At 40.8% G+C, this 14,815-nt stretch overlaps 1 protein-coding gene across 3 annotated transcripts in view; it reads left to right on the top strand.

Moving 5' to 3' along the window:
- Positions 1-14,815, top strand: part of TTC28 (tetratricopeptide repeat domain 28) — a 700,068-nt gene that overhangs the window by 399,143 nt on the left and 286,110 nt on the right. For all 3 annotated transcript variants that reach the window (XM_051826641.3, XM_008274620.5, XM_051826643.3), the window contains 2 exons: positions 11,998-12,270; positions 13,172-13,302. In XM_051826641.3, the coding sequence (XP_051682601.3) occupies positions 11,998-12,270; positions 13,172-13,302 (404 nt within the window). The remainder of the gene's footprint in view (positions 1-11,997; positions 12,271-13,171; positions 13,303-14,815) is intronic.

Below are 14,815 nucleotides of genomic sequence, written 5' to 3'. Positions count from 1 at the left end.
TGGGGAGGAGGGAGTGGACAATAGCGACAAAACCAACCTGTCTCTCTCTTCCATTGTTCTAGTATTTTCTCATTCTCTCTGTCTACCCTTCTGCAGATAATTTACATGGAGCATTTTTTATTTAGTTCATGAAGATATCACCTATTTGTTCAGAGGAGTTTCTGCCGCTGCCTTATTGGAGGGAATGTGTTGATCTCAGCAGAATCTTACTTACCATTTTGCCTTTGAAGCAGTTTGTTTAGATGAATGGAAGGGAATCCTCATTGCACTGTGGAAAAGTAGCTCAGAGCTGCGGTCACCCTTAGGGTTGTCTGTGCCATGTTCTTTCCCATCTTAGAGTGAGTGACCTAAGGCCAACCCTGGAGAGAGCTGCTTCTTACAGGTGCCTGGAGCACTTCAATATTTTCTTCTCTTCCCTTGAGGCAATTTAATTTATCTCATTTATTTTTAACACTGCTTTTTACCACTCTGTCTGTTCCAGGTGGGCTTCTCTTTCCAGCTTTTTGTGGAGACTTGGCAGCATCATGCTGCGTGTCGTCCTACACCTAAAGACCACTCTTTTTGTCGTATGGTTGTAATTCATAACATCTGTCATCATTTGCTGCTCGGTTTTTAGCCACTGTTTATCTTAGCCTCCTGCATCTGAGTTTTTGCCATTGTCACATAGCTGTGTGGTCTGAGTCACTTTCCCTAGGTCTGATCTGGTGTGCCAGTTGTCTTTGTTTTGTAAATCTTGAATGCAGCCATGTAAGCCAGTGAAGCGCCCGTGGCCCCACAGTGTTCCTGTAGGTTAGTCTTTTGGAAGTTTCAAGATTTAATTTCTTTTAAGGCAGGGCCAACCTTTATTAACGTGAGGATACTTTAGGATGTTCATAGGAAAATGGAGTTAATGGATTAGTTTATTTTGGTGCAAAAAAGACTTTGAAATCCATTCATAGTTTTCTCACAATATGCATTTTCCATGAATCTTTTGAAGTACTCTTGTATACCTTTGTTCCTATATGAAGGTACTGTATCTATGTTGAAACTGATTTGATTCTTTATTCTCGTTGCCTGTATTTCTAACCAAATTAAATGTTTTACTTTATTTTTCTAGCTTTCACTGTTTCTTCTGTGGGTATATTTACATTATTATATGTCATATATTTCCTTTTAATCATTAATGAAAACATACAAATAAGTATAAATATAAATTATTTTCTTTCACTTTTTTTTTAAAGATTTATTTACTTATTTGAGAGTCAGAGTTAAGAGAGAGAGAGAGAGAGAGAGAGAGAGAGGTCTTCCATCCACTGGTTCACTCCCCAGATGGCTGTAATAGCTGGAGCTAGGCCGATAGAGCTTTCAGTCTGCTGTTACTTGAGTTGGTAGAATGGGAAATGGATCCCAAGAGAGGAAGCTATTAATTCTACTAAGCTAGGTCTGAGAAGACTCCCAGAGGAATTGACACCTGAAAAGAAATTGGAGCTACGAGAAACAACAGTATTTCCCAGAAACTGTAGGTAGCTTTATTTAGGAGTATCTGGAGATGAGAATGGAAGAGGCAAGGCCCTGATGCCAAGGCCTGGAGGAACTTCCCCAGGGAGTGCTCATAAGCAGGCTCTTGTATACTGGGTGGTGTTCACTGCAGATTCACAACACAGCACCTGCTCCCAGCACAAGAACAGGATTCACACGGTGCTGCTTCCCGCTGCAGCGCAAGAGACATCCTACAGGGGCCCGCCTTGAGGTTCTAGCGCTTGGCCCTCAAAACAACTTTAGGAGATGGATATTGTCACCTCCCTCTATAGACAGGGATTTTTTAAAAGTTTTTATTTAATGAATGCATTTTTATAAGTACAACTTTAGGAATATAGTGATTCTTTCCCACATATCCACCCTCCCACCCCAACTCCCATCCCACTTCCCTCTCTCTCCCATCTCCTTCTTCATTATGGTTCATTTTAAGTTTGATTTTATATACAGAGGACCAACTCCATGTTAAGCACAGATTTCAACAGTTTGCACCCCACCACACATGCACACAACATGTAGAGTACAGTTTGAGAACAAGATTTGCAGTCAATTCTCATAGTACAACTCATTAAGGATGGAGGTCCTACATGGGGAGTAAGTGCACAGTACATTATGTTGTTCCTTTAACAATTGACACTCTTATTTATGAAGTCAGTGGTCACCCGAGACTCTTGCCATAAGCTCTTGCCATAGGCTGCCATCAGTATTTGGACTCCATTAGCATTTGGACATGGCCATAAGCAAAGTGGAAGTTCTCTCCTCCCTTCCGAGAAGAGTACCTCCTTCTTTGATGGCCCTTTCTTCCCACTGACGTCTCACAGAGATCCTCCGTGTAGGATATTTTTTGCCACAGAGTCTTGGCTGTCCATGCCTGAAATGCACTCACAGGCCTTTAGGCCAGACCGGGAAGCCTTAAGGGTTGATTCTGAGGTCAGAGTGCTATTTTACAGTGAGTGTCATTCTAGGAGTCGGCTGTGTGGACTGCTTCCTGTATTGGACTTTCCTTCCTTTTTAATTCTATTATTATCACCAGGCACTTGATGTTATTTATATGATCACTTTTACAATTAAACCTATCTACATGATGACTTTAGCATTTAATATGATCATCTTAACAGTTAAGCTGGCATTTATACCACTGATTTTAATGGGTTTGGAGCCCATGACAGTTTTTAGACTGTACCCTTGGAAGTTAAGTCTGTAGGACTGTGTGCAGAACTACACTGCTTTACAGTTACAGACTACCTCCCCCTCTCTTATTCCCCCTCTTATCTTTTACTGGAATCTTTTTCTAATTGACTTAATATACATATGATTAATTCTCTGTAACATAAAAGTTAGATATTATAGTATGAAAAGAGAAAAGAAAAAGAAAGAAAGAAAAAAAAGAAATACACAATAAAAAGTAACAATAATAAACTGTCCCTTGACAATTAGGACAAAGACTATTCAAGTCATTGATTCTGAAAGTGTCAATTTCACTTCTACAGCTTTCATTTCAGGAGTGCTATTAATTCTTACAAATCAGGGAGAACATATTGTGTTTGTCTCTTTGGGACTCGGTTATTTCACTAAGTATGAAATTTTCCAGCTTGCTCCATTTTGTTGCAAATGACTGGATTTCATCCTTTTTCACTGCTGTGTAGTATTGCATAATGTACGTATCCCACAATTTCTTTATCCAGTGTTTGGTTGATTGGCATTTAGGTTGCTTCCATGTCTTAGCTATTGTGAACTGAACTGCAATAAACATGGAGGTGCAGATAGATCTTTTGTTTACTGATTTCATTTCCCTTGGGTAAATTCCTGGTAGTGGAATGGCTGGGTCATATGGTAGGGTTATATTCAGGTTTTTGAGGTATCTCCACACTGTTTTCCACAGTGGCTTTACCAGTTTACATTCCCACCAACAGTGGGTTAGGGTGTCCTTTTCCCCACATCCTCTCTAGCCAATTTGTTGATTTCTGTATGAGGGCCACTCTAACTTGGGTGAGATGAAACTTCATTGTGGTTTTGATTTGCATTTTCCTGATGGCTAGTCATCTTGAATATTTTTTCATGTGTCTGTTGGCCATTTGGATTTCCTCTGTTGAAAAATGTCTGTTTTGGCCAGCGCCGTGGCTCGCTTGGCTAATCCTCCGCCTGTGGCACCGGCACTCCAGGTTCTAGTCCTGGTTGGGGTGCTGGATTCTGTCCCGGTTGCTCCTCTTCCAGTCCAGCTCTCTGCTGTGGCCCAGGAGTGCAAGGATGGCCCAAGTGCTTGGGCTCTGCACCTGCAGAGAAGACCAGGAGGAAGCATCTGGCTCCTGGCTTTGTATTGGCGCAGTGCGCCAGCTGTAGAGGCCATTTGGGGGGTGAACCAACAGAAGGAAGACCTTTCTCTCTGAATCTCTCTATCTCACTGTCTAACTCTGCCTGTCAAAAAAATATATATCTGTTTAAGTCCTTGGCCCATCTCTTTACTGAGTTGTTTGTTTTGTTATTGTGGTGTTGCTTTCTTTTTGCAAGTCAGAGTTACACAGAGAGAAGGAGAGGCAAAGAGAGAGGTCTTCCATCTGCTGGTTCACTCCCTAATTGGCCGCAATGGCCAGAGCTGTGCTGATCCTAAGCCAGGATCCAGGAGCTTCCCCTGGGTTTTTCCACATGGGTACAGGGGCCTAAAGACTTAGGCCATCTTCTACTACTTTCCCAAGCCACAGCAGAGAGCTGGATTGGAAGTGGATTAGCTGGGACTCGAACTGGCGCCCATATGGAATGCCAGCACTGCAGGCTGCGGCTTTACCCACTAAGCCACAGCACTGACCCCTGTGGAGTTTCTTGATCTCTTTGTAGATTCTGGTTATTATTCCATTATCAGTTGCATAGTTTGCAAACTATTTCTCTCATTCTGTCAATTGCCTCTTCACTTTCCTGACTGTTTCTTTTGCTGTAAAGAAACTTCTCAATTTGAGGTAATCCCATTTGTTCATTTTGGCTTTGACTACCTGTGCCTCTGGGTCTTTTTCAGGAATTCTTTGCCTGTTACAATGTCTTGAAGGGTTTCCCCTATGCTCTAAATTAATTTGATGGTGCTGTGGTGTAGATTTAGATCTTAAATCCATGTTGAATGGATTTTTGTATATGGTGTAAGGTAGTGGTCTTGCTTCATACTTCTGCTTGTGGACATCTAGTTTTCCCAGCACCATTTATTGAAGAGACTGTCCCTGCTCCGGGGATTGGTTTTAGCTCCTTTGTCAAATATAAGTTGGATTGATTTCCGGTGTTTCTATTTTGTTCCATTGATCTATCCATCTATTTTTGTACCAGTAACAGGCTGTTGTGATTGTAACTGCCCTGTAGTATGTCTTGAAGTCTGGTATTGTGATGCTTCAGGTTTTGTTTTTATTGTATAGGATTGCTGTAGCTATCTGAGGTCTCCTGTTCCTCCATATGAATTTCAGCATCATTTTTTCTAGATCTGAGAAGAATGTCTTTGGTATTTTGATTGGTATAGCATTGAATCTGTAAATTGCTTTTGGAAGAATAGACATTTTGATGAAATTGATTCTTCCAATTGATGAACATGGCAGATTTTTCCTTTTTTTCATTTGTATCTTCTTCTATTTCTTTCTTTAATGTTTTGTAATTCTCATCATAGAGATCTTTGACATCCTTGGTTAAATTTATTCCAAGGTACTTGATTATTTTTGTGGCTATTGTGAATGGGATTGATCTTAGAAGTTCTTTCTCAGCCATGGCATTATCTTTGCATATAAAGGCTGTTGATTTCTGTATATTGACTTTGTAGCCTGCTACTTTATCAAACTCTTCTATGAGTTCCAACAGTCTCTTAGTGGAGTTTTTTGGATCCCCTATATATAGACTCATGTCATCTGTAAATAGGGATAGTTTGACTTCTTTCCCAATTTGTATCCCTTTGATTTCTTTTTCTTGCCTAACGGCTCTGGCTAAAACTTCCAGGACTATATTGAATAGCAATGGTGAGAGTGGACGTCCCTGTCTGGTACCAGATTTCAGTGGAAATGCCTCCATCTTTTCCCTATTCAATATGATGTTGGCCATGGGTTTGTCATAAATTGTCTTGACTGTGTTGAGGAATGTTCCTTCTAAACTCAATTTGATAGAGTTCTCATCATGAAAGGGTGTTGTATTTTGTTAAATGCTTTCTCTGCATCTATGGAGATAACCATATGGTTTTTGTTACTCAGTTTGTTAATGTGATGTATCACATTGATTGTTTTTCGAATGTTGAACCATCCCTGCATACCAAGGATAAATCCCACTTGGTCTGTGTGAATGATCTTTCTGATGTGTAGTTGGATTCAATTGGCCAGGATTTTGTTGAGGATTTTTGCATCTATGTTCATCAGGGAGATAGGTCTATAGTTTTTTTTTCTCTGTTGCATCTTTTCCGGGCTTAGGAATTAAGGTGATATTGGCTTCATAGGAAGAATTTGGGAGGATTCCTCCCTTTTAATTGTTTTGAATAATTTGAGAAGAACTGGGGTTAGTTCTTCTTTAAATTAGACCTTTAAGTTAGACAGGGATTAAGGAACAGAGAAAAGAAGCAATCTTGCCTAGTCATTGGACCAGCAAATGGAGGTGCTGGAGTTTCCAAGCTTTTTTGGGGAAAGGAAACCTATGTTTTCAATGTGACAATTCAGAAATAGGCTTATAGAAAAAGGTGCCCTCACCTGAAAAAAATCAGAGAAAAAGAGTTCACTGAGGATGAGCAACGAGGCAAAAAAAGTTGAGCAAAACTTGACCCTGGGAAAAAAGCTTATATATATTCAATGTCGATTTTCCACCGGCATTTCATAAAGTTAGCTGTAGAAGCACGACACAGGTGAGAGCCCACAAACTTAATAGTTCTTAGATCACTGAGTTAATGTGAGAACAGAAAATATACACAAGAGACAAATCCCAGCAAGAAGCAGGCCTGGCATCATTACAGGAACAAATAAAGGTAAATTCAATCTCACTTGGTAATTATGATTAAATCCATGGCTGGGAGTACTGGTATACTACAACATCCAAATTTGTTTAAACATTTATAAGATACAATGAACTGAAATTGTAAAAGACTAACACAGAGAAGTGGAAGATAGTAAAAATCATGTGAAAGGGGCTGGTGCTGTGGCATAGTGGGTAAAGCCACCACCTGAGATATTGGCATCCCGTATGGGTGTTGGTTCAAGTCCTGGCTGATCCACTTCTGATCCATCTCCCTGCTGATGGCCTGGGAAAGAGTAGAAGATGGCCCAAGCCCTTGGGCTTCTGCACCTGTGTAGAGACCTGGAAGGAGCTCCTTGCTCCTGGCTTCACATCAGCCCAGCTCCGGCTGTTGCGGCCATCTGGGGAGTGAACCAGCAGTTGTAAGATCTCTCTGTCTGTCTGTCTCTGTCTCTGTCTCTCTCTCTCTCTCTTTCTTTCTCTGCCTTTCCTTCTCTGTAACTCTGACTTTTAAATAAACAAATGGATCTTTAAAAATTGCTTTATTTAAAAAATGCATATATAAGTACACAAGTATCTACATTTACACAGTTGTAGATTGGGTGTGACAGAGTTAGGAGACTCAGACTATGTGGCTTTGAAATACAGATCTTTTGGGGCCGGTGCTGTGGGCTAGCTGGTAAAGCCTCTGCTTGTGATGCTGGCATCCCATATTGGTGCTGGTTTGAGACCCGGTGGCTTCACTTCAGATCTAGCTCTCTGCTCTGGCCTGGGAAAGCAGTACAAATGGCCCAAGTGCTGGGCCTCTGCACTCTCGTGGGAGACCTGGAGGAATCTCCCAGCTCCTGGCTTAGAATTGGTGTAGCTCTGGCCATTGCAGCGATTTGAGGAGTGAACCAGTGGATGGAAGACTTCTCTATCTGTGCCTCTGCCTCTAAAAAAAGAAATGCAGATTTTTAAAGATTTTTTTAATGTACATCATCATTACAGGGATGATGCATTTTTTTTTTAAAGATTTGTTTATTTATTTGAGAGGTAGAGCTACATACTGAGAGAGGGAGAGATGGAGACAAAGGCCTTCCATCCGCTGGTTCATTTCCCAAATGGCTGCAATGGTGGGCACCAGGCCAATCCAAAGTCCGGAGCCAGGAGCTTCTTCTAGGTCTCCCACAGAGGTACAGCAGCCCAAGCACTTGGGCCATCTTCTACTGCTTTCCCAGGCCATGGCAGAGAGCTCGATTGGAAGAGGAAGAGCTGAGACATGAACAGTGCCCATATGGGATGCCAGCACCGTAGGCAGAGACTTAGCCTACTATACCACTGTGGCATTCCCAAGATTTTTCTTTTAATTTATTTGAAAGGCAGAATTAGAGAGAGAGAGAGAGAGCAAGACAAGTTCTCAACATCTGCTGGTTCACTCCCTAAATGATCACTATGACCAAGGCTGGGCCAGGCCAAAGCCAGGAGTTAGGAGCTTCATCCAGGTCTCCCATGTGGGTGCAGAGGCCCAAGGACTCAGGCCATCTTCCACTGCTTTCCCAAGTGCATTAGCAGGGAGGTAGATCAGAAGTGGAGCAGCCAGAACTCGAACCAGAGCCCATATGGGATGCCAGCATCCAGCGGCTTTACCTGTGATGCCACAATGCTGACCCATGAAATACAGATCTTTAGCTTTGGCTCCATGCCTTCTATATTATTTCATATCATCTGCTTAGTATTCTCTGTCATTCTGTGTGCCTATCTTCTCCTGGCATATTTATTTGGGACAAGCCTATCAGGAAAAAAAAATCAAAGATTTGTCCGAGTCTTGCTCTTTAAAAAATCAAATTCTGCTTACTTTCAGCTTCCCAATTGTCTTTGATAATCTCTCTCATACAAACTCTTATGTATTGTATATTAACTTTATGTTTACATTAACATTTATGTTGTAATTGATTTAAAATTTCTTTGTACAACAAACAGAAATTTAATCATTTACTTCTCATTTCAGTTTCATTTTTTCTAGTGAATATTTGAACAATTTTTTTATTTTTACTTTTTTAAAGAAAGCTTTTATTTAATGAATACAAATTTCATAGGTACAGCTTTAAGAATACAACAGTTCTTTTCCCCATATCTACCCTCCCACCCCAACTCCCATCCCACCTCCTATTCCCTCTCCCATCCCATTCTTCATTTTTTTGTTTTTAATTAACTTTATATACAGAAGACCAACTCTATACTAAGTAAAGATTTCCACATTTTACACTCACACAGACACACAAAGTACAAAGTACTGTTTGAAAACAAGTTTTACAGTTAATTCTCATAGTACAACTCATTAAGGACAGAGTCCTACATGGGGAGTAAGTGCACAGTGACTCCTGTTGTTAAGAATTGACACTCTTATTTTTTATGTCAGTGATCACCTGAGGCTCTTGACATGAGCTGCCAAGGCTATGGAAGACTTTTGAGTCCACAAACTCTGTCAGTATTTAGACAGGGCCGTAAATAAAGTGAAGTTCTCTCCTCCCTTCAGAGAAAAGTACATCCTTCTTTGATGGCCCCTTCTTTCCACTGGGGTCTCACTCAAAGAAATCATTCATATAGATCACTTTTTGCCACAGTATCTTGGCTTTCCATGCCTGAAATGCTCTCGTGGGCTTTTCAACCAGATTCAAATGCCTTAAGGGCTGATTCTGAGGTCAGAGTACTGTTTAGTGTGTTTGTCATTCTATGAGTCTGCTGTGTGGACTGCTTCCCATGTTGGAACATTCTCTCCTTTTTAATTCTATCTATTGTTATTACCAGACACTTGGTCCTATTTATGTGATCCCTTTGACACTTAATCCTATCTATATGATCAATCAATTCCACACTTGATATTAGTACTTTAACATGTAAGATGGCATTAGTACAACCAGCTGAATGGGATTTACAATTAAAGATTCTTTTGGGAATCTTTCAGATATTGTCTTCAGTCCTCTAACTATTGCAGTATTTTCTCTTTTTTCTACTATTGTATGTTTTTTGAAGCTCAATAAAATGACTGCTTTTCTTAGCTATGGTTGCTATGTGAAAAAATATAACCAACTGAAGCACAGTATCTTAGCTGGCCATCAGTCATCTTGAGCTGCTGGTGTCTGAACATTCTTCCCATGTTCTGGGAATTTCTCATCTTCTTCTGCTCCTAACTTGTACCACAAAAGCTGAAAACATGAGTTCCTAATTTTCCCATTCTCCTTTGCAGCTGCTCCTTTGCAGGTTTAATTAGAAAGGGTAGCACAGAATTTGTTCTTATGGTAGTGGGTGACAACAGTGGCATCCATTCTTCACAGATAGTGTTCAGTGGTGGTGGAGGCAACATTGCAGGCTGTGGTACCTGTGTTTAGGTACAGAGCAGTTATGCTGCCTTCACAAGGCAGCCTTTGTGGAATGATGCTAATTGTGGGATCGGAGGCCTGGTTTTCCACCTATCTGGCTGTCACTCAATGTGTTTCTTCAGCTAAGATTAGTTTCAGTTACTACTAACTAAGAATTTTTGCTTTGTATGGTATCATTGAGCCTGGATTTAGAGTTCTGTAGTGGGTTCTGGTCTTGGCCCTGGCCCAAGTTTATTTCTAAAATGAAGGTGTTTTTGAAAATTTTTCAGCTCTAAAATTCTATTATTTTTGTTTCTCCTAACTGAGCAGCGGGATGCTGATTTGGTTATCCTTGGCTGCCAAAACCATCAGAAGGCACCACCAAAATTCTCATATTATTTAAAAAATGGTATTGTTCTTTTCTATTCTAGCAAATCCTGGGTTCTTGTGCCTGTATTTAGCTCTATTGGTTAGCTGGTGTTTACTGGTACTACGCACTACTTGCATCTTGACAGGTGTAAAAATGTTCTTTGTTCTCTGGTTAGTGATCTGATTGAAGGGAAAAAAATGCTTTAGGCACCAGTAAGTTTCAAGGTTTCCGTGGTAATGTTGATTCAGGCGAGAGGTCCTTAGTAGAAAGTTGAGATTTGAAGCCATAAATTGTAAAAATTACGTTTTAATGCAGTACTGTTGGCTAGAAGATTCAAGATTTTTTAAAGAGACAAACCCTTTTATAGTTTTTTTTTTCATATATGCATAGTGGAACAAATAATGTGAAATTGTTTTTGAAGAAAGCTTACAAAAATACATTGTAAGTGTATTCTTATTGTAGGACTATAGTTAACTGCAGTTGTCTTTAAAGGACAAAATAAAAAAGAGAAAAAAGTGAGAAGGAGCTTGGAGGTCATCTACATTCAAACCTAGCTTCAAATGGGATGAACCTCCCTGTGGCTTACTGATCCCCAATCCATGACCTTAAAAATACTACAGGACAATAAAATAGCAAATTTACTTTAACTTCTGTTTTACTTTAGCATTTCATTTGTGACCACAACAAAAATTATTAGTATTTTTAATTCGGGCATTCTGGTCTCAGAGCAGCAGTGGACACTGTTATAAGTGAGAATGACAGATATTTTGTAAGGATAGCATATCTTCTAGGAAAAACTGTAGGTAGGTTTATTAATCAGTTATTCTGATTCAGGTTTAACATTTATCAAATGCCAGACATGTTAGGGACTTTCACCTGAATGACAAAGGTGAGTCTTACTGAGTTCCCACATTGTGCCAGTTACTAGGGAGTTAATGTATTAAACATTCCTACAATGGTTTTCAGATTTAGCTGAAAAAATTCTTTTAATTAGACATATAGAATAATTCTAAAGTTTTGTTAATGATCAAACTGAGCCATACTAACTATAAACAGTGCAACTCAAGGGGCGGGCGTTGGGTGCAGCTGTTAAGTCACCACTTAGGATGCCTGTATATTGGAGTGCCTGGTTTGAATCCCGACTCTTCCACTTCTGACCCAGCTTCCTGGTGATGCACACCCTGGGAGGCAGCAGATGATGGCTCAAGTGCTTGAGGCCCTGTCACCTGCCTAGGAGACTTGGGTTAGTTGTAGGCTGCTGGCTTTAGCCTGGAACAGTCCTGGCAGTTGTAGGCATTTGGAGAGTGAGCCAGCAGATGGAAGATCTCTCTTTGTCTATCTCTCTGTTTCTTTCTCTCTGCCCCTCCCCGCCCCCACCATCTCATTCTCTGTCTTTCAAATAAAGTGAAAATAAATGAAGTGCCACTGAAATTTAGATATAAAAATTTTTGTGACCTGCAGGACCTTGGGTTACTACTCCATGGAAGTGGGACTTGAGGAATGTGTTTGTGATATTTTGGGAAGGCAGCAGGGCAGAGAAAAACCATTCAGGGAAACTGATGCCTCACAATCAGAGAAAGACAGAAAAAGACGTGTGGTATATGCATGCTGGAGTGAGCAGAAAGCAACTGTTGTACTGGGGTTGGTGATACTAGTCATATGGTTAAATGGACTGTTAGGGTAGTACTGGATTAAAGTTTAAAGTCTTTTTACTTGAAATAGGCCATTAAAAGTTATGGTAAACATCTATGCCTAGAGAATAATAGTAAAAATGTTTGTGTATCATCCTAAATTCCGTTTTCTTTTGTGTTTCTTCAGACTCCCTCGAGCCCACGTATCAGCAGCTTCAGAAAATGAAACTGGACAAGAGTCCCTTTGTGGTCGTGTCTGTGGTTGGGCAGGAGCTCCTGACAGCTGGCCATCACGGGGCTTCTGTGGTTGTCTTAGAAGCTGCGCTGAAGATTGGCACCTGCAGCCTCAAACTGAGAGGTTCTGTTTTCTCTGCCCTGAGCAGTGCGTACTGGTCTCTTGGAAACACAGAGAAGAGCACTGGATACATGCAGCAGGACTTGGATGTAGCCAAGACCTTAGGTAGAGTTACACTCCTCTCCTTTATTTCAGAGTAAAAAGGACACAAACAAAGCTGATTAACCTGACATGAATGGGGCTAACACGTGCAATGAAAAGTGAGTGTGTCTCTAGAACATTCTCTGTTTTAGAGTACTGGGGTCTTTACAGCTTTTCACAGAGCAGAGTACCAAGGTCCTCCGAAGGCCAAGAGGTATGAATTAACATCCTTGTTGCCCTCCTCAGAGATCTGGACTCCTAATTAAATATCCCCAGCAGCAGTCGTGTGAGGTGAACCCTTCATCTTGAGTTTTGCCTCCATTAGGACGCAACATCATCTTACTGGAAGAGGTGGTGTAGTGCAGAGCTGAAGAACCTGTGCTGTGGAGCCAGATTCCTGGCTTTGGAGGCCCAGCCCTGCCACATGCTAGCTCACCCGTGGGCAAATTTCCTCACCTCTCTGTGCTCCGGCTGCCTCATGTGTAAAATAAGTGTGGCTTATGATTTTCCTGTCCGTTCTGGTGATTATTCAAGGCCTTACAGGACTGCACTAGGAGAGCTGATGTGGTGGCCATATACCACTATAGGTCTGGAGTCAGACAACTGAACCAACAGGCTGGTGACTGCTCTGAATCAAAGGCCATTAGCAGAGCAATGAGGGGATTCGAATGGCGGCTGTTTGTGTCGAGGTCTTCAACCTCTCATTTCCAGGACACCTAAGTCCCTGGCTGTGGTCGTCTGGAGATTTGATTCCTGAGACCCTAAGTCCCTGTTTAGGTTTTTGTGGAAGAAGCAATGATTTTTAAGAAGAAAGTGAAGTCTTACCTAGCAGATCAGTGGCTCTTAAATTAAGATGACCATTACATATCATACATAATGCTATAACTCAGAAAAATTGTATCTTTTTTTTTTTTTTCCAATGCAGGTGACCAGACCGGAGAATGCCGAGCTCATGGGAATCTGGGCTCTGCATTCTTCTCCAAAGGAAATTACCGCGAGGCTCTCACTAGCCACAGGCATCAGCTGGTGCTCGCCATGAAACTCAAGGACCGAGAGGTAGGAAGTTCCCCAGTAACGGAAGACATTTTGAACCATGGAGTCTCTTTTTCACTGTTCTAAAAATGGATCAGATACCCTACTGAAAATATTTCTTTCCAAAGTTGAAAATCACTGGTGTTGGTCTACCGCATTGGAAGCTTTGCATCTGTAGAAATAAATAAGACCTTGTCCTGACCTCAGATCTAACAGCTGGGTCAGGTGCATTATTGTTATTCTCTTCAAATGTGCTGCGGAGTAGACATGTGTAAAATTAGCAAAACGCTGTATGATCATGACATAGTCACTACATTTTATTATGAGAAGCAAACATTATGCTACTGCAGTCCCTTGGTGTTATTTCTTGTGTGGATTTTTAACTCATATGGTGGAAACATGTTAAGTTTGAGAGTCTTGAATTGTAATGATAAAGAAAAATCATCCTAGTGTTTGTTATGAAACATAATATTCTGAAAGTGTCGATATCCAGTAGATGCAACAGATGAGAAAGTGCCTACAGAGCAGAGAGAGAGGGGGGTTTGAAGTCAGACTCCAGTTCTTCTTTGCTGTGGATCTTGGAGAAGTTATTACTTAAACCTACTTTTTCTCTTCTCTTTTGTTAGGAAATTATTTTTATTCTCTTTATTCTATACGCGGTTGTGGTTAGATGATAAATAACACTTGTATATTTAAAATGCCTAGCATGGTGCCTAGAATTTTATGATGGTATTCCATAAAGGAATTCAATAAGTGACAGCTTTTATTATATGCTAATAGAGGAAGGTTAATTGCAGAAGCAACAGAGTTTATGAACCGACCTATATGTTGGGAAACATGTTTATTTACGTTTATATCTCAGAATTCCATTAGGGGACATTATGAAGGTCAGCTATATTAATTAAATGACCTATCAGTTTTAGGTCTCTGAAACATGGCAAAGCCCTAGGAGGAACTGAGAAAGGGAACAGCAGCCTTTGAAAGCACTAACAGAACGTTTTCAAGGAATGTGAACTTTGGCAATTATGTTCTCCTAAGAGTTATCTGAACATTTTTCTTACTGCTTTTTTATTCTTGGTTTATAAATAATTCTTATAAGCCAGTTGACCTGATTTCTTTTTTCAAGATTTGTTTGCTTATTTGAAATGCAGAGTGACACAGAGAGAGGAGACACACACAGAGACTCATATACATAAAAAGAAAGTAAGAGAGAAACAGAGAGGGAGGAAGAGGGGGAGAGAGAAAAAGAGAGAGAGAGAGAGGTACCTGTCTTCTCATCCATTGGTTCATTCCCCAATGCCTGTGACAGTCAGGATCAGGCCAGGCTGAAGCCAGGAGCCAGGAACCCCATCCAGGTCTCCCATGTGGTTGGCAGAGACCCAACTATTTGGGCCATCATTCATTGCCTTCACAGGCACATTAGCAGAAGGGTGGACTGGAAGCAGAGTGGCTAGAATTCAAACCAGTACTACAATAAGGTAGCAGCTTAACCTGCTATGCCACAACACCCACCCCAATCTGATTTCTTGCTATTCAG

Source organism: Oryctolagus cuniculus, chromosome 21 (genome assembly GCF_051225735.1).
Source record: "Oryctolagus cuniculus isolate XC-2025 breed Fujian yellow rabbit chromosome 21, ASM5122573v1, whole genome shotgun sequence".
Taxonomy (NCBI): domain Eukaryota; kingdom Metazoa; phylum Chordata; class Mammalia; order Lagomorpha; family Leporidae; genus Oryctolagus; species Oryctolagus cuniculus.
The sequence above is the reverse complement of the archived record's forward strand: the minus strand, read 5'-3'. Positions and strand labels throughout refer to the sequence as shown.